At 45.6% G+C, this 23,038-nt stretch overlaps 1 protein-coding gene across 2 annotated transcripts in view; it reads right to left on the reverse strand.

Moving 5' to 3' along the window:
• LOC126542059 (3'-5' RNA helicase YTHDC2-like) overlaps positions 1-23,038 on the reverse strand; it is a 77,855-nt gene that overhangs the window by 16,595 nt on the left and 38,222 nt on the right. For both annotated transcript variants that reach the window (XR_011892781.1, XM_050189036.3), the window contains exons 18-22: positions 10,917-11,082; positions 10,451-10,557; positions 8,489-8,760; positions 4,750-5,009; positions 1,807-1,919 (exon numbers count right to left, since the gene is read on the reverse strand). Coding sequence is in view for 1 of the 2 variants with exons in the window: in XM_050189036.3 (XP_050044993.2) it covers positions 1,807-1,919; positions 4,750-5,009; positions 8,489-8,760; positions 10,451-10,557; positions 10,917-11,082 (918 nt within the window). In the remaining variant the exon portion in view is untranslated. The remainder of the gene's footprint in view (positions 1-1,806; positions 1,920-4,749; positions 5,010-8,488; positions 8,761-10,450; positions 10,558-10,916; positions 11,083-23,038) is intronic.

Raw genomic sequence — 23,038 nt, forward strand, 5'->3', positions numbered from 1 at the left:
CCTTTCTAGAATTAAATTTCACTGTTCAGCCCTTGGCTTATCACCGTCAGCTATGATATCTGTTGCTTTGCTGATTAGAGGAAGGCAATGTGAACATCTATCATTATCATACCAGTGTGTTCTGATATGTTCATAGCAGTGGGAAGCTGCATCCCAGTCATTTTAGCTTGTGATTTTACCTATTACCAGATACAGTTGAACCTTGCAATAACGAAATCGGCGGGGAACGCGAAAAAATTCGCTTTCATGACAATTTTGTTGTTGCGAAAAGAGACAGCACAGATAGGCAATGCATCGCAGAACAACACTTTACTATCAAAATTCCGTTACCCTATTTTGCAAGCTTTGCTCGAGGATATAGAACCGCATTGCTGACAGTACAAAGTGCGCTGCATGCGTCGACCAGCAGTGGCAGTACTGCCATAGCGCAATATTCTTGGTCAATTGCTTTCGGAGATGCGATAACTTTTGCAAGATTTTGCGTAACTCGGCACCGGACTCAAGCAACAGCGCATGCAGCAGCATTTCTCCAGCGCACGCTGTTGCGCGTAGGCGCCGACGCATCCGGTGCCAAGTGCTAAAGTGATTGTATCTCGTGTACCCGAAGGCAAACGGTCGAGATAACAGCCTTTTCGCGCAAATCTACGGCTGACGCTGAATCCGCATGTGATGCCTGTCGGGTGGCACCAAAAGCAACATTCTTGAAGCAAGGGATGCATATTTCCGGACGATCGCTCAATCATGGCTCGATGTATGACACTCCATGTACTGCGACCGCCAACTCAAGCGCTATAAACAATTCCATGTCGGTGGGATATGGATTTCTTTGTTTTTGCTGCATTCTTCTCACCAAAGCGCACACTGCGCAGTGCACTGCCGCGATTGGCGATTGTTCCTCGAAACGCACGTTCTGTTTATGTTCAGTTTCGACTCACGCGATTGGCCTAGGCCTCAAATTAAAAATTAAATTATGGGGTTTCACAGGCCAAAACCACGATCTGATTATGAGGTGGGGGACTCCGGTAATTTGGACCACCTGGGGTTCTTCAACGTGCCCCTAAATCTAAGTACACGGGTGTTTTCGCACTTCGCCCCCATCGAAATGTGGCTGTCGTGGCCGGGATTCGATCCCGCGACCTCGTGCTCAGCAGCCCAACACCATAGCCACTGAACAACCACGGCGGGTCGGCCTAGGCCTCACCGAATAGTAAGCCACAGGGAACGCAAACTGAATCTGCGCTTCAAACAATGATCTATGATCTCGCCTATAGTAGGCGTGCAGAAATTGTCGTTCCATGTCGGTAGCAACATGCGTGCCGCTCCATACGGGCAATCAACAAACAAGATGGTGGCCATGACATATTTCCAGCACACTGACCGCTTCCGACGCTTGGTTGTTTTTGTGAACAAAAATGGTGGCGCCCACACAAGTGCAATGTGGTGGTATTTTGCGCAACTTTAGTGCAAAACAATCACATTTGAGCACGTTTTGGAGCCGGCTAGCCTTACCCGAGTAGGTAATCTGCGGAGTTACGTTCCGGCAAATTTTGTTGATGTGGGATTGCAGTACAGTGACATTTCATTGTCGAGAGGTACGAAATGCATTAAATCCTATGGGCGTTCGCTGGGGATACGAAAATGTTTCGGTGTCGCAAGAATTTCACTGTTGTGGCATTTCGTTATCGCGGGTTTCGACTGTACTATAGTGTAGAAGTGCCAAAGTGAATCCCACAGTAGGTTCTAGGGAGACCAGATATTTCACTAGCTATGCAGAAGGCATTAAGAGCTGGAGTAATGTGTTCTTGCCTCAGGCTCTGCCTTGAGAGAAATCCAGTCATCCAGCTTAAGCATGCACTTCTGCAGCTCTGACTCCTCTTCTTCTTCACTGTCACTGTCCTCTCCAAGGCCAGTGGTCCGTGCTGGACATTGAGATAAAGGTACACGTGAAGGGAAAGCAACACTGTTGACTGTTTGCAAACTGGCACTGAAATTTCAACGTCGCAGTGTAAACACCAATGAAAACAAATAGAGCAAAGCTGTACAAGAATCTTTACTCCTTAGCCCTTTCTAGTTCAATCATTCCTGTAGAAATACGGTAATGTTTTGCAAGGAATATTATAAGAAATACTATCAAACATTGAGAAAACCAAACGCCCAAACTATTGTCAGAAATCTGAGTGAACCCTCGTAACTAAAACTCAGGTATCACGAAATATCGATAAAGTAGAAATTTTTTCCTTGCTCAGTGTCAACTTTATTTATTTTTCATCTCTTGTTTCAAAATACTTTTGCGTTGTACCTCAAATATCTCAAGATCTCAACTGCGAGAATGATGGAAAAAAAGTCACTGCCTAAAGGTTTCTGACCTTTGTGCACAGCTGTAATATCGCCAAAAAAGTGACAGGACCACAAAAAAAGTTTGTAGCAAATTCCACTCGATTCTCCACCACCCTTATCGTTCACCGTTCATGGCCGGCTGTGATGTCATTGATAACGTGGGTGAAGCATCACTCTGACCCCTAATGAAGAGCAATATGTGGGAGAAGGTACACGGGAACTCTGCAATGATGCCGATGACCTTCACCGCGATGCCTTTTCCAATGCCATTTCTTATCGTGCTTTGTCAGTGGTCATAGCAACGCCCCACCTACTTTATCAATGGGATAAGATAGCCGAGAACGGTGAACGAAAGAGTGGCATATAATCAAGCGACAGCATGGCGACAAAATCACAGCCTTGAGGCAGTATTCCCAGTCCATTACTTTCCGAGATATAAGCACTACTGGGAGTCACACAATATCTCACAAAAGTGATCTGCCAAAAATACCATTCTTGGTATATTGAGCTCTTGTGAGAAATTTAGCAGCTACTGGCACCTATTTCAAAGTGCTTTAGGTGGTTTATGCGCAGCCAGGGGGTTATATTTTCATGATTTCGGTTACCTTGAAACACTGCTTATTCAAATATTTTCCCAGTTCTTACAACTTTGAATTAACAGGGTTTTACTTTAATTTGTTGACTTGTTACCACATTTAAACATTTTTCTCCGAAATATTATGCAAATGCTCATGTGTTGCATTATGCTGATGTTACACCTCTCTGCTGCATCTGTAGAGTCTGCTGCCTAAGAAGGGCTCATTCACAACAGCGATTTGAGGAGGTCGCACAACTGATTCAAACTGGCGACCAAAAGGCAACTCAAGGCGACTGGTGTTAACACCAGCAAGTGCAACCGGCCAATCGCCACACTGAAATGTCTCTCAATATGCTGTTCAAGCCTGCTCACAATGCCACCACCATGTAAAATAAGCATCACCGTACACAGACGTCCTGTTCCTGCACATCTGATTTGTTCAGCAATTCTATGACTGTGTAACTGAAAAATCGAGTGGTGAGCGACTGGCCAAATATGGTCACTCTTTGAGAAAAGCCACATTTGCAACCAACTTGGCCGCCTGAGTGGTGTCATTCGCCAGTGTAAATGAGCCCTAAGGCACACCACCTGGCTTGGGTGGCACAAAATTGGCCTTCCAATAATTTGTGATCATACTTTCCAATGTTACGATTGTGAAATACGAAGTCCAAAGAACCATATGCTGCCTTCAATATGTTGCCATAAACTTCACTGGGAATTTCTTTACTTCTGCCCACATTTTGTCATTCAGAAGTCCGAAATATAGAATTTTCAGTTCAGTGATAACATTTGGAGAGGAAAGGGTTAAATAAAGGACAAGTGCAATGAAATTTTGGACTGAATAAAAAAATAACGAGCTTCAATATGGGTAGGTACAGAGGAGCTCCTGTGCAAAATTTTACGTTTTAAATATGAAGGGATGCATCTCGACGAACTAGAACGATTAATCTTTTTGAAACCAAGACTGGCAAAAAAAACGATGCCATTACTGCCTGCCTAAAATGACAAGAAACCCTGACCCCAGAACACAGAACTATGAGTACCAGCGTGGCTCCTTGGAATGGCTGCCGAGATTGAGTAGCCCCCACATCAAGCTGAAAATCTCAAGAGGCTATGGCCTGCAATTTGTGCCCGATCCACTGACTAAGTGCATGTGTCATCTGCTTAGGTGCTACAGTTGAACCTCACTATGAAGAAGTCACAGTTGCCACTAACATTACTTCGTTATATCCAATATTCGTTATAGAAGTTGTGGCATCCTCACCAGTGCTCTTGGGACAAAGGAACGACAACACAGTAGTGCAAACAATCACAAGGGCATTTATTGCACCTTTCATAGATCAATGCCTGCTAGCCGAGTTGCTATCCACAAAACATGCCGATGGGCGTGCAACAAATCTAGGAAGTCTGACTCACCGCGACCGGATAACGAGCGAATATGTTTGCCCCATGCTGGACACCAACGCCTGGTCGTTTGCACGTATGGTCACATGAACGGTGGTGCGTTCGAACGAGGCCTCGCGAGACGGTCTCGCACAAGCATGGATTGGCGCACGCGCGGAACGTCCGCGCCGCTTGCCAACCCTGAGCCAAAGAGGAAGAGGGCCCTTCCCCTTTCCACGCCCAAGTAACCCTGCCGTTAGGTGGCATAAGCAGAGCCACACTCGCGCCATCACTCGCAATGCGCTTCAACTACACCGACTGCCGCGGGCACTAGGTCACGCGGCGAAGCCGGATTACAGGTGACAGGAGCTATGCGGGAAAACAACATATCAGGGGACGCGTGAGAGTCTCGCATCCCCACAACCGTTAAACAAGGCCAAAGAGGTACACACCATTTTGTGGCTCATACAGAGCATCCAGAGGTAGACGCTGGGGGCCAGCAAACAGTGCCACTGTTACAGGTGAGACCAGTGTGCACATGTTGGCAAAGGCTGTGGGTCCCGCTCTGGCCAACTCGCCATAGATGAGCCAGTCAGTGGGCAGGGAGGCCACAACCCCGTCACGAGTGTTGGCTGCTGCTGGTGCACCCAAACTAAAAGGCTCCGGCTGGGACAGGACTGAACGTGAGCTGAACCGCACTCGGGAGGCACGCCTGGGAGGGCAAGATTACACAGGAGCTTAGTGGAATGAGAACAGTCTTGTACTGCAGTACTTCCAGCTATTAGTGGAATAAATGTTTGTTCACTTTTTCAGGCTATACTCAATGCAATGCAGTTTCGATTATTCACTTTGATGCTGACGGACTTGTTGAAATTAATCTTTCACATGAGCCATCAAATCAAGTTCAACCTTATACTGCAACATTTAATTGCTGCTTTTATAATAACAAAAGTTCCTACACTATACTGCTGAACCTCGATATGACGATGACGGTAAACTTGTCAATTTGCTTTGTTATAACAAAATTTTGTTACACTGAAATTAGATCTTTTGTGCAACTAAGCACAGTCGGTAATAAATTTTTCAGATGCAGAAAGGGCTGCACAATATTCTGAATGATAGGGCGATTGGAAAAAGCAAATTTATATGTGAAAGAAACTCATTTTGTTGAATTTGAGAGTCGGCGATGAAAGATATGGTTTGATGCCGTGTTGATGGTATCTTCACATCGGCGGTATGAAGCAAAGGCAGCCATGCTTTCACATTACTTCGCCCCCACGGCTGACAGTGTCACTTGCAGTGAGACGACGCCATCATGAAAAGTGCCAGCAGCGGAGAGCGAATGCTTAGTCTGCCTCTCGCAACAACGTGGCTTTGAAACTCGAGATTATGCAACCTCTGCACTACCACACCATCTCAGCCTACCCATTCTTTGCACAAGTGGCAGATTACCTAGATAATAGGCAGTGAGGGCTGCATATGTGCTTAGCCATGCTGACAGCCATGTGCACCCACAGTCGCGCTAGAAAAGGCAATGCATGCCAACCTGCCTCCCTACTTCCCTTCTCCTTCCCCTCGCAGGAAGAAGGAGCTCATCAAGTTACCACTCTTCTCCACTCACTGCTGCAAACTTTCCCTTGATTTAAAGCATACAGCGCAAGAGGCACAATAGAATCTTATCACGCTTGGACTATAAATGGAACATGTCACTGCACCACTTTGGCGTTCACTCTCGGTCGCGCGATTTGAGAGGTTCATTCGCAAACAACAGCATGCAATTAAACCATTTAACCATCTGCGTCCGTCCGTGAAAGTTTACATTACTGTCTCAGTATTCCTTTGCGACAGTCGTGAAATTTCGTTTTATTGAAATCGTGTATAAGTACACTTCATTACATTAAGGTTCAAAATACATGGTGTTCTATAGACAAGTGATAAATTGTTAAATACTTCATTATATCGAGAATTTCGACATACTAATGTTTGTTGTATCGAGGTTTACTGCACATATATTTTGTGTATCTGGCCAATCTTGTAACAAGGTTCAACATCAACTACACATTTATTTTGAGATAAATAAACCATTTAAAATTTTCGGGATGCAAGGAGTAAGCTGCAGGAACAAGGCCCAGTCTATGCGCATTAAATTCTTGCAGACTGAGAAATCGTCACAGTTCACAGTGTGTTTCCGATTCCTGAAGTATGCAGATTCAACAAACTAGGAAATACTTAGCAAACGGGTAGATGTCTGGAACAGTAATGACAGGAAAAATATTTTTCCGTGATTCCACACTTGCACAAATACATGAGTTCGCATGAGCACCTTTAAACTAATGGGACGGCACATGTCACGCCCACAGTGATGCCCGTCCTAGGAAATTGAGATCCACATTTCTTAGGTCTATGTTAAGATTAGCACTTCATAGAAGGCTGCTTATGAACCCTGCTAGTACCAGGGGTGGGAATGCCGAAAGCCATTTTGTAACAATTTTTGGAGCTGATAAAATTTCATCCTGAAGTACATTGGAGCAGACAAATTCTCAGTTTAGAGCAGCCTGTAGCCTGTATATCTTGTTATTGAAGCAGTCCGGAACATGCCAATTTTATTTTAGAGCATTATAATTAAGTGGGGCAACAGTCACAAAGCCTTGCATTCTGACACATTAAAGAAATGTTAAAGAGGAGCCTAAAGAAATTTCTTTTAAACTATTTTTGTATCATGTGCAGGTGAAGTGTGCGGAGGTGTTCTCCAACAGAAGTTGTGAAGAAGCTAAGATTAGTGGATAGCACAGTGGTTTATTCAAAAACATTTCTCCGTAACGTGACAGCACGAACTTGCTCAAACCAAGATACTGCATGCAACTGACTTCACTTAGCCACTCACTAGATTCACTAGAAACACATAGACATCAGGAGTTCACAATGAGTGATCGGGGTGTAGGCCCCCTCAATAAGCTAAAGGGAGGGATATTCCTCTTCTCCTTGCCTCTCCTTTTCCAAGTCCCCTCGCCACACACCCCTCCCTCGCCAATCATCCTCTTAGTCCAAACTTTTGAATCATGGTGATCGCGCTGTGCAGCAATGCAATCAATGTAACATCAGGATTCGTGATCACCCCGATCGTGAGGCTGTACACACGCCCCCCAGTGGCCAGAATATGAAGGTTACTTTTACATGAACTCCGATACCAACAACAGAATGCCCTGCACTGCGCCGACGATCTTTTGCTGACGCCTGCCATTGCTGTTTTGGTGCATCATGGTGCAATTTTGGTGGAATTGGTGCAGCAATTTGCTTCAGTATCAAAATGGCACAATTGGCATAGTATTCGCACCTCTGTGATACTTTACAAAGCTCATTAACTGCCTGACGAGCAAAAACATAGATAAAATTTAGAGTTGTGTGAATACCAAAATGTTAAAAAATCCGAATTAAATGCTGATATGCAGATGCGTTCAATAAATTTTTACTGCGATAGCAATTATATGGACACTCCAGGTGCATTATTTTTTTTGCTGCTAAGCCAGAGGTTGCGGAATAAAATCCTGGCCATGGCAGCCGCATTTCGATGGGGGGCAAAATGCAAGGACGCCTGTGTACTGTGCATCGGGTGCACATTACAGCACACCAGGTGGTCAAAATTAATCCTCAGTTTATCACTACATCGTGCCTCGTAATCATGTTGCGGTTTTGGCACATAAGACCTGAGAATTTCATTCTAATTTTAACAACTTTTTTTATTGTGACATGTTCGGACATTGCAATTACGTTGAGTACATTATGTTGAAAAGAACAATGGGAATACAGCATCACGCATTAATGTGACATTTAATACCCTGAAGTTGCATAGCGAGCTATGAGGGATGCTGCAGTAGAAAGTTCCAAATTAATTTTGACCACCTAGATTTCTTTAATGTGCACCTAAGTCTAAGTACACGAATGTTTTTGAATTCCGCCCTAATTGAAATTTGGTTGCTGCGGCCCGAAATCAAACCCTTTGACCTTGTTCTCAGCAATGCAAAGCATAGCCATTGCGGTGGGTCACGAAACATAAAAAGCAAATATGAAGCTAGGAACTTTTTCATACGAAACAGATTTCCGTGAAGGTTTTGGAGGTGTCACATAAAAAAATTACTAGGCATTCAGGGGAGGCAACACTGCCTTGCAATCCTCGCTACAATATGCACTCACTGGGCAACCAGCTGCCGGCGCTCCCGGTCAACTCTCAGAAGGTTCGGGTAGGAGCCCGCACAGAGAGCTGCCTTGACCACAGCCCAGTTGTCGGAGTTGGTGTTGAGGTCACGAATGTCACCACCGCCACGTGACCGCACAAAGCCTGATGCCCGAAGCTGGCCTAGCAACTGGCCCCGTACAGCCAATGCGGTGGACATGGTGGCACCAGACACAAAGTGCCGCTCACAGAAGTAGTGCTCAGAGTTTTCGGCACGGGCTTTCTGCCAGCGCTGTAAGAAATACAAGCAGTTATCATCAAAAGTGATTGAACAAAAGACATCGCCGGAGCCAATGTTTCAACAAGGGAATCATATTCATTTAGGCAAGCCTTATTGCCATAATGTTGGCTCCAGAGATGTCCCTTGTACTATTGCTGTTGATGAGTAAGCCTACAACCTCCAGTAAACTTCTGTTTTGTAAGCAAAGTTCAGGTACTCGGTTTACAGTTGAACCTGGTTATAACAAACAGGCTAATGTACTAAATATAGTTCCATATACCATATATAGTAGACTTCTGTTAATTCAACTCCGGTTAAATTGATTTTTTGGCTAGTTCGATTCCAACAGAAGGTACTGGCCAACGTCCATGCGTTTCTATGGACAAAATTTTCGTTTTTGGATTCTAAAATTGGCATTCACCAGATAATTCAAGCTTGACCATTCAGCATTCAGGTGACCCCAATAAAGACCCCTTTAGTGGCAGCATGTCTCGGCAGAGCTAAGATGACAGTGAACAGAATGAACACTAGGTAATCTTATAGACTGCAGACCAGCTTACTCTTTTGCGGTCACTTAAGCGTGCGGCCACTGCTGACTGTTCATGTGCATTTCTGGAAGGGCCCATTCTCATCATCTGGTGACTGATAGGCGCTCGCAGCAGCAAAGGCATCATAACTTCTATTACAACATGGCTACTGCATGCATCTTCACCGGAGACATCCTTCTGCCTACTGTGCACACATCCCAATTATTCTTCACCAGTGAGATAACAGATTGTCTGTCCATTGCGATTTAGGCAGCACTCCTCATTCCCAACAGCTTCTGCAGTGTTTGTGACACAAAGTGCGCAACCACTGCATTAGGTCAAAGTGAAACTACTGTTTGCTGTACCACTGCGGACAAAACCACCGTCTCTAATGGTACAATCACAGATGGTGACTAAGCAGTTATAAAGGCACTGAGCAGATGAACACACCAAGTTAAAACGAAACTACTGTTTGCCACAACCACTGGACGAAACTGTGGCCGCTGTTAAAGCGATCGTGGATGGCAACTATGCAATTATAAAGGCATGCGGCCAACGAGGTGTTATGCATGGTGGTATACGCAAGAATAAAGGCAGTAAAGGCACAAATAAGCACAAAATTTTACAGCATTTCTGTAGTTCAAAATGATTTCTGCTGATGACTACGGCAGTGCGAACTACATTTGTTTGTTGTGGTTGGACACAAGTGCCTTTTTTGCTCTTTTGCGGCGCTCCGTGCTCACTGAGTTCTGAGAGCTGTTCGAATGAACCAGTGCATGGCCAAATAAGTATGAATTAACAAGAGCTTGATTCCATTAAACAATGCATACACCTGCCAGGACCAGAGGATGAGCTCGAATTATCTGAATGAACAAGGGCTGAATTTACGAGGTTTCACTGTACAACCATGGCGCTTGACATATACACCCAGCTTGATAACACAGACAAGAACATTTATCCAGACAATTTGCAAAACAAGAATGGAGAACTAGATGAGTCAGCATAAATTAACGATTTTGCAGCAATGAAAATGATGTCTACAGGAAAGGGAGGAATGCCTGTCAATGACTTGCAGGCTGTTGAGAGTCAGCTTTCAGGCTATTCCTCCTTTCCTTGTCCATGGCATATTTCTACTGTGACATCATCAGCAATGTGCAAGCTTGAATGCCACCAACCTGAAATGCAGCAAGAAGAGCCATGTGGTCGCTGTAGGTACCACCAGCCAGTTTACGCCTTGCTACGTACGCAGGTCGCTTCTGGCCCGGTTGCGTGGGGAGCACAACTAATGAAGACAGATGAAAAGACAAACAGCCAGATGCATAAATAAGGTTGCTGGAACACTCAAATGCATTAGCAGGTTCCCAATTTTACTTTGAAGCTAACTTCACTTGAGTGAAGTGGCCAACAGTGATTTAACAGAAGATGTTTCAGGCTGGAGCCAAAATTTTGACACGGAGAATTTTCTTCGTGAAGGAGAAAAACGAAGACAAGCCTTCTTGTCAAAAAGTTGGCTCACACCTGACACATCCTTTGTCCAATTGCTGTTGGCTATTTCAAGTCTGCATCTTCCTGTGAACCTCTCGTCTTGTTTAGATTCCACTTGGGTGAAGCGTGTTCAATGCACAATGGTGCAGCACTCACAGGGGTCCTTGACAGCAATGCAGCAAACAATGGTAAGCACTGGGTCGAGGCACTTGAGTACAACTGCATAGAGCACCATCTTCCCCAGGTGTGGCTCGATGGGAAGGTCGAGCAAGTGTAGGCCCATCTCTGTCAGCTGCTCAGATGGGTCCAATGCATCGATCGTCTGCCCAGGCACATTGTGACAGAGAAAGAAACAACCAGATTAGTGTAAGAAATGTACACTGAAGGACTTTTTATTAGGAAACTGCAGTTTATTTACTCACATCAGCCAGTTAATGGCACCTTAGTTGCCTAAATGGCCTTTCTTTTGTAATGTGAAGCAAAGATAATCATTTCTTTAACCTCCACAGTTACTCTGGCGACTCCTGTGCTTTTATGACAATAGGCAGAATGGCACAAAAAAGTGCATGAATTACATGACAGTCAATAAAATGGCTATGAAATGCAACAACAGACAAAGGTGAAACCGATTAGACAGGCAGTAAATTTGCAGACCGTTCACATGTACTTGTAATGGCGATGTGGAATTTGCATGCTGTTATCCGACAAGTGGCTTTGTACGCATGTGGTGTGTGATAGGCTGTATGTTTGTCTCACTGTCAAATACGCGTCTTTCGATACTTTTGAAATAGTTGTAACGCTGTTGCCCCTACCGGGCTATTATTTTCCAGAACGTTGCAAACAAAATAACTGTTTAGACCATGACAAATAACAGCACAATGCAAATTGTTACTATACATTATCTATAAATAGTGACATGCATACTAGGAAGTGACAAGATTTACAGTGGGATCTCGTTGATATGATTCTGCATAATAACATTTTTGGGATATGTCTTTATTTTCATTCCCTGCAAATGTAATATAATAATTTGGGATTGCTATACCTTTATTACATTCACATTTTGCCCGAAACGGGACAATACGAATGCGAAACTTGATTCTGACAGGTACATTAGGATGCTGAGGCCACTGCATGCGGCACGACTTTTGGACCAGGAAAGTCTGGTGGGCTGGCAAGCTTCAATGTGTACAAACAATTCAATTCTAAACATTGAGCTAACATCCCACGCCCTTCCCACAAGTAAGGAAACAAACGAGATCAGGGATCTGCTACATGCCAATGCTTTGCCCTGCTGGCTCCTGCCACCAACTTTCCTCAGTTCACACAGGCTTTGGTCATGCACGGGTGCAACCAACCATAACTTCCAGTGGTGGTTTAGTTAACTTCCTTCACAGGGCACTTCCCTGCACCAATGAACTTCAAATAAGCTGGCCACAAACACTCCCACTGTACGTGGAAGTGTTAGCTCTTGCCATAGCTTGTTCCAACTTCAAGTGCACTCAAGCCAATGCGTCACGAGTACAAGTATGGCCTCAGTGATTAGCTGCATGAAGGTGCACCGAAATTACGGAGGTCACAATTCAAGAGAATAATGTGCGGTGCCCTTGGTAGAGCATGTTACTAGCGCTGAATGATGCTTATAACAGCTGACATTGCAAAATTGTCTTTCAGGCCTCATTGTGTCAGTTGCCTGTCTGCCTTGCAACCCTGTTCCCTTGTTTTTCGGCACTTCTAGTAATGCACATACCATACAGTGCCAAGAAAATGTAAGCCGGTGATTTTAAAAGAAAAGATTGACATCGTTTCCAAGTTTAAAGTGAAACTGAAAAGGAAGAGACTGCATCTTGCATGTGAGCTTAAAGGTTTTTTATTTATTTATTTATTTATTTATTTTTTACGCCAGACACCACTAGCCATCTGCAGCCCACTGCAGCTGGTGTAACAAGAAACGTGAAGTTTCACTTCTGAAGTATTTTTGTCTGGCAGCTTTTAGCCAAGATTGTGCAGAAGAACACAAACTTGATTAACCTCATTGACGCCATACACTTTTTGGCAATGATATGGAGCATGTGAAGCCAGAAACCATTGCAAATTGCTCCAAGAAGTGCAGCCTTTTTGCTGTGCAGTTCCAAGGACTTTAAGTCCATGGAAGAACAGGTGGCGACTCGCGAGCTGCAGATGGCTTGATAGCTGAAGCTGCTGAAATGGCTGCCGAGGACAAAGACGACAGTGATGACGACTCGCAAGGAAATGACTGTGCCAGTAAGTTTGCTACTGTGGATGACATGCTCGAAGCACTACACTCTTCAAAGCTTCGTTGCAAATGCCGAGTTAAGTGACCAAACTGCACTTTATGTTCCAAAGGGGCTTGTTTGCAGACATTGAAAAGAAGTAACTGCAGCATGAGGTGACCAGTTATTTCAAAGGTGACGAACAAAAGTGAGTTCCTCGTCTACTGTACGAATTTTCCTGTGTTTTGAAAATCCTTTTGGGTAGTACGACTGCCAGATAATGCTTTATTCCCCACTTCTTGTGAAAGTCATATCAACGAGATTCCACTGTATTTATGCACTATGAATGATGCAATACGTAAATAAATCTTAAATGTAAAACACTTAAAGGGTCCCTGAAAAAGGTTAGAAAGATTTCGCAGACGCGTAGGGTACAGCTGCAGTAAAGAATTAGCACCACAATTTAAGTAAAGCATCTTCTATTAAGAGAGCTACTAAGTTATCCCCTTTTCTCCTCAACTCGTTTGCCGAGTGATCGGGGCTAAGCTCTACCCTTCACTGGCTCTGCGTCATGATATGACATCGTGATGTCTACTTCCGGTTGTCTTGGAGCCAGCACAGCAAGCCTTTCCAACCTCTCCGCTAGCTGCCTGGCCGTCGATCCCCCCCAAGAGCTATCCAAGCAGCATGCCTTGTGAGCGTTCTGTCGCAGCGTTATGCGTGTTCGGTATTGCAGTAACTGCAGGCAAGCTGGGTGTTTTGATGGAACTAAAGCCCCTCGATTCATACATACTACTACCGCTGTGATGAAGGGGCTTTAGCGTAAACGTGAGTGGCTTGATCAGCCTGCACGGTGCAGCCACCTGGTGGCTTAGAGCTCAACCAGCCAAACACAGAACTACTATTGCTATAACCAAGTGTAAAACATCTTAAAGATTTAAAAGGACACTGAGTTTGTGATTACGCTCCTGCCAAAATTTTACACCAGCAGCAAAGTGGAATACACTTGGTTACTGCTATATTCGCTGGGTTTGTCATGTTGAGCTCTGTGCCACCAGGTGGTTACACCGTGAAGGTCGTCCACATTTGCGCCTCTGCTCATCCAGTAAAATGAGCAGTCCACTTATGCTTGCATTTACCTGAATACCAGACATGCTAAAGCTATTTATAGTGGTAATAATCTTCTGGCATGAAGTGATGGTTCTAAACGCATGGATGCTGGTGGCAATCAAATACTGACAGCTCGATGTGCTGCAGCCCCTCTGCTCGCATGTTACTTTGCAGAGGGACACGATGTCGCTGATCACTAGATTTGCAGCCCAACATGTAACAAGGGCGATCCACGATGCTCGCAAAAAGAAAGCTCGAGACCAACACTGACCGTGCAGCTCGCATCAACATGTAGAATGTTGTAACACAAGCAGATGACCCTTGCTCAGGGTGTCTACCAAGTTAACATTTCCAAATTCCCAGAGTTTTTCAGGTTTTCCTCGAGTGCTTTTGCAAAATTCCCTGAGTGACACTGTGGGGATGCGTGACTCTCACGCCTCCCCTGAGATCTAGTTTTCCCGCATAGCTCGTCTCCTGCAGGGCGGCTTCGCCCGTCGCGTGACCTGGCGCCCGCGGCGGTCGGAGTGGTTGAAGCGCAGTGCGAGAGATGGCGCTAGTGTTGCGCTGCGGCGGGGTTACTTGGGCGCCGGGAGACAGGCGCTTCGGCTCTTTCCCGGCGGGGCGGCGCACGGCGTGGACGTCCTGCGCGCGCGCGGCGACCTATGCTTCTGCGAGACCGCCTCGCGTGGCCGCCTTCGAACGCACGACCGTTGGCGTGACCGAACACGCGAACGACCAGGCATTGGGATCCAGCATGGGGCGAACATATTCGCTCGCCATCCGGTCGCTCGGTGAGTCGGACTTCTAGATTTGTCGCGCGCCCATCGGCATGTTTTGTGGATAGCAACTCGGCTAGCTGGCATTGATCTATGAAAGGTGCAATAAATGCCCTTGTGACTGTTTGCACTACTGTGTTGTCGTTCCTTTGTCCCAAGAGTACGGAGGAGAAACCCATATCTCCCACATCTGGCTGCCCAACGTGGACCTCTTGGGGCATCGGACGATAGATTTAACAGTTTTGCTTCGTTCAAGACCTTTCTTTGAACCGAAGCGTAGGCCTAGCGTGGATTTTGATCGCTAGCCTTTTCGCAAGTGTTTTTTTTAATGACATTCGTCAGTACGAGAGCCACGTGGTCTGCATCCTGGGAGAGCGAGGCTGAGCACCCGCGGAGCAGTGGCAAGCCTGAAGCGAGTGAGTATGGAAGCCTCGTGGGTGGTCCAAATTTCTTATGTAAATAGCTTCTTCTATCTGTTTGACTCGGATGAAGTCGCGGCTCAGGGAGCCGGGTGGCCGCGGGCCACGGGTGCCACTACGGGCTGACTGGTATTGCGGCCTGGCACCGGGCGCTCCGACACCGTCTGGGACGGTGGGCGCCGTCAACTCGGATGCTGTGTGCACTGAGCGGAGTAGGACCACCTCACAGAGCTGACGTCTCCTCGCGGCTGCCTGTTTTGCGCCCATTTTGGGTGTTGTTTCTGGATACCGGTTGTTGTCAGGGTAGCGACGATTTAGGCCTAAGGCTTTACGAAGCTGCCTGTCGCACGTGGAGGGACACAACCTGGTGGACCGTGGCGTTGAGGTGTTGCAATTTGCTTCCCTCATTCTAGTTAGCCTCGCACGAATTGAAATTACTCGTTCGACTCAAGAAAGCGAGCTTCGTTCACGTGAACTTAGCATCTGAGTAGCTGCCCGATCTTTTGCTAGTCGAGTTGAACATCGTACCACGTGGGCGATGCGCATGCAGAATTCCTCTCCCTTGCACTACTTTAGTGTTTGCCGAGTGTTTTGAGTGTACGCAGCGTGATTGGAGTCACCCCTGGCTTGCTGTCACCTGCACATCGTCTGCGCTGCTGCCCCGAACTACGATCGAGTCACTCCGGGCGATGGTGATGCTGTGGCCAGTTACTTCGGCGGCCTCCTGCATCCAGCTCACAACCCTCGGCGGCGGACAAAGGAGCCAGCGGTCACCGACAGCTACGGCGACTCTTGCCAGCAGGGCGCGTCGGCGCGAGCGACGCTTGCTCGTACCGACTACTGCGTCGTCGTCTCCAGAGTCCTGGCCTGGGATCGTGCCGTCGAGTCGCAAAGCTGCTGCTGTGACCGGCAGACACCAGCGGTGTACCCCAAGGACAGTCGGCTCGCATGTTATGGACAGGGTGTGGACATTTCCCCGGCGCGGCCACTGTTGCATGTACCACCTTGTTCGCGAAGCATGTGTTGATGTTAGACTGTGTGAAATGTTTCGCCGGAATATGTAGTGATTTAAGGTTGGGGGGATGTGGGGATGCGTGACTCTCACGCCTCCCCTGAGATCTAGTTTTCCCGCATAGCTCGTCTCCTGCAGGGCGGCTTCGCCCGTCGCGTGACCTGGCGCCCGCGGCGGTCGGAGTGGTTGAAGCGCAGTGCGAGAGATGGCGCTAGTGTTGCGCTGCGGCGGGGTTACTTGGGCGCCGGGAGACAGGCGCTTCGGCTCTTTCCCGGCGGGGCGGCGCACGGCGTGGACGTATCGCGCGCGCGCGGCGACCCATGCTTCTGCGAGACCGCCTCGCGTGGCCGCCTTCGAACGCACGACCGTTGGCGTGACCGAACACGCGAACGACCAGGTGTTGGGATCCAGCATGGGGCGAACATATTCGCTCGTCATCCAGTCGCTCAGTGAGTCGGACTTCTAGATTTGTCGCGCGCCCATCGGCATGTTTTGTGGATAGCAACTCGGCTAGCTGGCATTGATCTATGAAAGGTGCAATAAATGCCCTTGTGACTGTTTGCACTACTGTGTTGTCGTTCCTTTGTCCCAAGAGTACGGAGGAGAAACCCATATCTCCCACAACACAGAACTTCGTTTTATGTCAAGACGGGCTGACACAATGTCGCCCGATGCTGTCACTCTCTAGTAAGCATGTTAAAAAAAAAAAACCTACTTAATCCAGTTTGAATAGTAAGGACTAGTGTTTATTCTATTCAAAAAGAAAACAGAAGGGAGAAGTTAATAAAATGCACAGCGAATCAAATAGCATGAAAAAAAATGGTAAAGCCCATTGCAAATCGAGTAGAACATTTTCAAATACGAATAAAAAGAGATGTATACAGAGCATATAAAAGCAAATATTTTCGAATATGAGCTATTTCTATCAAGTGATAGCAAACTCACTGGTACGAGGCCCGAACTTTGTCACAAGTGAGATTCTCTCTCAGCAGCTGGAAAGCCAACTTCAACTGTCCAGACATACTTTCAGCCCACACACAACGCCTCAGTGTTGCGTTTCACTGCTTTAAATAGTTTATTTTAATTTGGTTGAGGGACACCTGCATCTCGGCGTCAGCCTACACTATCTTTTGAGCTCAGGCTCCTTCAAAGAAGCAGCGGCACACTTCCTTTCTCGTTCATTCCTCAATGCGTTGGTCCTTTTTGTTCTTATCCTCCTCCTGCTGCACGTTCACCCCACAGACCATTTGAAGCATCCCCTTGGTCATAGTCAACGTCCGATTTTTTGGACTCCCTAGGGGCTGTAAAAACATCAGAAAAATTGGGCAGTTCGAAAAAATGAATGCATGTCTTTTATTGTGCCTAAGGGCTCAAATTGCCATAAGCACATCCAAGAAAGCTCTGAAGGCCTGCCGGTACACTTAGGCATAACGATCCTCGTACTGGGACAAGAGATTGCGGGTGCACGCATGCATAATTAAGGAATACATACTGGATCCGGTGACAATTGCCCCTTCCCACACTTGTTAAGCGCAAACACCCACCAACCCACAAAGAAGAGTTCAGATAAGCACTGGTGCCATGAAGAACATTGTGAAGACACACAAAAAGAAGAGCCCACTGTACTACTAGAAAGGAACTTGAACTGTGTGTGTGTCTGTCCCAATTTTTGCGTGTCTTCACGATGTGCTTCTTAGTACCAGTGCTTGTCTCGTCTCTTCTTTGTGGGTTGTCCTAGGTGTTTGTGCTGAATTTTTCACCTTAAATATACTATGTACCAACTAGCCTCTACCGAAGTTTCATTGAAGTTCACACTTCTTAAGCTTTGCCGCAACACTTTGCGTATGCTTTACCGCGTAACACTTCTGTATTGAGGCGAAGCTTACTTTCGAAAACCGGCATAATTTAACGCATCATGTTTTCCGAGCTTCCAAGCCATTGGTGAGGATTACAAAGCCTGAGCAGGCGTGATTGCTAACAGCGGTGAATTGCTAACAGTAGAGAACGTCGAAGTAGCTAAGCAAGTAGCTAGGCCTAGCATTGCCATGGTAGTTGCTACGGCTGCCAGTGGATCTGCATGAGAGAGCGCCGGTTCGAGGCGGCAAGATGATCAAAATGGCAGGGGTGATGGCTGTGACTAATGCCGTTTCACACCTGCGATTACAGCAAAAAGTCTAGAAAATCGGATGGCGAAAGGTTCTTGCGTCCGAAATTCCATGTGTTCTTATGCATTGACTCTTTGGGGCACATGGTGGTGCCTCGAAGCCATCAAAATTTTATCCGGCATGTCGCAAAAATCGGGCATCCAGATAATCGGTCATGACTGTACAGTGGCAAATCCTCCAGTCAATGACACGGCGTCAAAGACGGTTTGTTGCGATTCCTCTGTTATGTGAACCAGCATTAGCGTGACTTTCGTTCCCTTTCAATAAAATTAGTTAATTAGAAGCCCGAATTTCCTGAGCTTTCCCTGAGTATTTCCAGACTATCCAAAATCCCTGAGAATTCCTGTTTTCCCGGTTCATAGATACCCTGTTTCTCTGTACCAGAAGTATTTGATTGTAGTGATTAATTGTCATTGTGTATTCTTTTTGTTACTTTTATTATAGAAACAAACCAACATTCCAACTACTACAAACATTTGTTCACTATAAAGTTGGAAAAATTATCGATGACGCGACCTGGGTAGCCAATGGGACAGCTCGTCCAACTGACGTCAACTGGGCGAACTACGTTAGTTGGGAGGGTATGGCTGAAAGCCCAGGGGAGCGGTGGCACTGTGATCGGTAGCTACACATCTTTAATTCCTTATAATAAATTACATGCGTTATGCGGAATGCTTAAATATGTTACTTACCGTATTTACTCAACTGTAACGTGTACCTGTTATCCGTGGTGAAAGAAAAAAGCCCTTTACAGTACCGCGCACCTCACGCTTTCATATAGAAACACAACTTTCTCTCATTTAAAAAACAAAGATTTACTCAAAATGCACTAAAGGTGCAATGAAAATTACAGGGTCTTAAGATCTCTCTTAAGAAGTGAATGGTGAAAGCCTACTCTTCCTCCTCTTATCATTCGCCTCTTCTCTTTCTCTTCTTTTTTTAGTCATTACTGCTCACTACTAAGCATTCTTAGTCATTTGTAATCAATTGTGGTCATTACAAGCCATCGTTAGACACGTTAGTCATATCATAGTCATCAGCAGTCATTACAAGTCATTTCAGTCATTATTAGTTGTTACTAAGCATTTTTAGTCATTTCTAATCAATTGTAGTTACAATCCATCATTAGACATATTGGTCATTTCAGTCATTATTAGTCATTACTGCTCACTAGTAAGCATCTTTAGTCATTTGTATCAATTGTGGTCATTACAACCCATCATTAGATGTATTGGTCATTAGTAGTCATTTCAGTAATTACTACTAATTACTAGACATTTCTAGTGATTTCTAATTGTGGTCATTACAAGCCATAATTAGAAAATGGGTCATTTAGGAGTCATTACAAGCCATTAGTAGTCATTATTAGTCATTAGTAGTCATTATTAGCCTCTACCAATCTCTATTATAATGTTACAGTTCACTAACTGTCACTACCAATCATTTTTCCTTCTTCATTGTGGGGATGCGCGACTCTCACGCGTCCCCTGATATGTTGTTTTCCCGCACGCCTCGCGTGGCCTGGCGCCCGCGGCGGTCGGAGTGGTCGAGGCGCAGTACGAGAGACGGCGCAAGTGTTGCGCTGCTCACTCCGCCTCACGGCGGGGTTACTTGGGGGCGCAGGGGAGAAAACGCTGGGTCTTTGGCCGCAGGCTGGCGAGCGCCACGGACGTGCCGCGCGTGCGCCGATCCATACTTCTGCAAGACCGTCTCACGTGGCTGCCTTCGAACGCGCCACCGTTCACGTGACCGTACACGCGAACGACCAGGCGTTGGAATCCAGCATGGGGCGAACATATTCGCTCGTTATCCGTTCACCGTGAGTCGGACTTCTAGATTTGTCGCGTGCCCATCGGCATGTTTTGTGGATAGCAACTTGGCTAGCAGGCATTGATCTATGAAAAGTGCAATAAATGCCCTTGTGATTGTATGCACTACTGTGTTGTCGTTCCTTTGTCCCAAGAGTACGGGAGGAGAACCCCACATCATATGACATGACGACGCTACGGCGGGCACTCGGGCAGTCAGGCCTGCAGACACAAACCTCACCATGAGCCTAGAAAGGCTTTCGCCTTAATAAAATAAATCGCAGCACTGCCTGAATGGCAAATGCAATAGCAAATTAGTAGACAGCTATACGAAGTAAAAACAGTAGTTTTATGGGCCACATAAACTTGTAAACATTCGTTTACTAATTAACAAGCATGGTGTCACACGCACAAGCAAACATGAACACGTCTCACTCGATGACTATGGAAAGTCACTATGAAAACACTGAAGTGAGGAAGTGCGGTACCAGAAGTGAGCGAATTGACCTTTGTGCTGCCTCTCACTGCCGTGTGAACTGAGCAAGAACACAGTGCACACGAAGCTATCGGCCCTCGGTGTGCCTAGACGTGTAGACTCAGTCCCCATCACAGATAGAGGGGGGGGGGGGGGGGAGAAAGAAAGAAGAAGAAGCAGGTATTTTTGCCCGGAATAAAAACTTAACTGAAACATTGTTTATTATTTTGTTTCAGAGTGAAACAAATATTTTTGATCAGTTTTTCGTTCAACGAAAAACGATCATGCTCAGTGCCTTGACTCAAGGCACTGAGCATGATCTCAGAATCTATAATTCACTTACCGAGAACAATAAATACTATGTTTTTATTGTTATATTTTTTTCAAAAAATCTTGTGAACCAAAATCGTTATGAACCGTTACGGATAGTTTTTTAGTGGAGCAACACTAAAACCAGAATGAAAAAGGGTCATTCCATGCCAAACGTCCCGACCCCAAAAGTGACCATCGCTGAAGTTCCTGAAAAAAAATTTGGGCTAGATGACGTTTGTGTGAATAAGGTTTCGCCAAAGCATTTTCGTTGAAAAAAAATTTGTGATCACGTGATCGCTCTTTGAAATTTCCGGGAAGAAGCAAAAGCTGGTTGGAGGTAATTTTTTTTTATTCAAGCTTGAAAGTAGGTACAATAATAAACTTTATTTTAGAAAATTGTACTGGCATCCTTCTTTCATATTACGTTATAATTGAATCAATTTTAAAATTTTCCGGATTTATTTGGCTCAGTAAAAAAGCAAAAAAAGTTGCGTTTTCAGACATTTCTTGCATAAACTGCGTTCACTTTTCAGCTGCAATAATTTTTCTGACTTTTTGCCTTTCGCTATATTGTATGTTAAAAATAATTCACAATTATTAAGAAATATATTTTTTTAGAAAAATACCTCCGAAGTTGGAAAAAAATGACTTTTTGGCGAGATTCAAGCCACATTTAAGCATGAAGGCCCTCCAGATAAAAATATTTCAGATAGGTCAATATACGCACCGGCCTCTTAACTTGTGATATAGAAAGTTTCATTCGAGTAAATTTTGTTTGAAGCGAAAAAAAAATTTTTTTAAGTCGGCAATCCATGTCATTAGTAGGCACTGCTGGGCTCAGTCTCACTGCACGATGCATATGAGCCACCAGAGAGTTTTTGGGCTCACATATGCACTTCGGCTCTTCGCCGAAAAAACGTTGACTGTGTCGGCTATGTCGCTTGACGTCAGTCTAAACACATCGTAAATGGCCTGCTTTTGTCAGTTCACCTCTTGTCATTTTTGTGGCTCGGGGCTGTCAGGTTGGCGAACACGGCATCGATGTGGATGTCTTGCAATAACAGTTAATGGCTAAGTTTGCCTCCTGCAGAGCGGGAGGCAACACGGCCGCTTCTTTTCTGCTGTTCCGCACCAGAATGAAGACGGCTGTTGACCGGGCCACAGACGCTCACAGCTGGAGATTAGAGCCTGATTCAACTTGTCAGTTGCCTTCCGTTTTTTCGTTCACTCATGTTCAACTCTTCACACATGAACCTTTACAGGCAAATGAAAGACTCCATAGTATTCATGCCCGCTTCTTTACTTCAACTTCTTTGGTATTTGAGTATGAGGTGATACCAACCCGAAGAGTTGAAACCGTCACTGGTTTGAAGTGGTGGAATAATCGCGTTCCTTTAACACCGGTTGCCCGTGCTGAATCTCAAACCAAGCTCTGTTCTTTTTTCTTGTATTTTGCAATTAGGTACCCACATTACTGTAATTTCCTTGATATTACTTTTGGCCCAGTCAAACAGATCCTCTGGAGATTGAATCTGGCTGTGATATGGCCGCTGCATGCTTGCTCTTGCTGCCAGACGTTTGAGTGTGCCGCCGACACCACCGCATGCACTTTTGCCGTGTGAAGTGGCGAAGAAATTCCATTCTGCCGATAGATTAAAGTCCTGTTCATGGTAGCAAAGATTCAAAAAGTTCTTTTTGTTCTTATATTGTGATGAAGCTCCATCAGAGAAATAATGAAATTTTTTTTACTTCAGGCAGATATTGTTTTACTACCTCGAGCACTGCACTCTGAAATGTGTGTACTGCGACTGTATCATGCTCCAGGCAGTCAGAAACAACAGCGAAACACCACGCAGAAACCTCTCCAGGGTCGCTTTGCGCCTTCCGAAAATAGACAACTACGGGATGTATTGTAGCTTGGGTGTTAACCCAGTGCAAGAAATTGATGCTGGAAGGCATGACACTGA

Source organism: Dermacentor andersoni, chromosome 2 (genome assembly GCF_023375885.2).
Source record: "Dermacentor andersoni chromosome 2, qqDerAnde1_hic_scaffold, whole genome shotgun sequence".
Taxonomy (NCBI): domain Eukaryota; kingdom Metazoa; phylum Arthropoda; class Arachnida; order Ixodida; family Ixodidae; genus Dermacentor; species Dermacentor andersoni.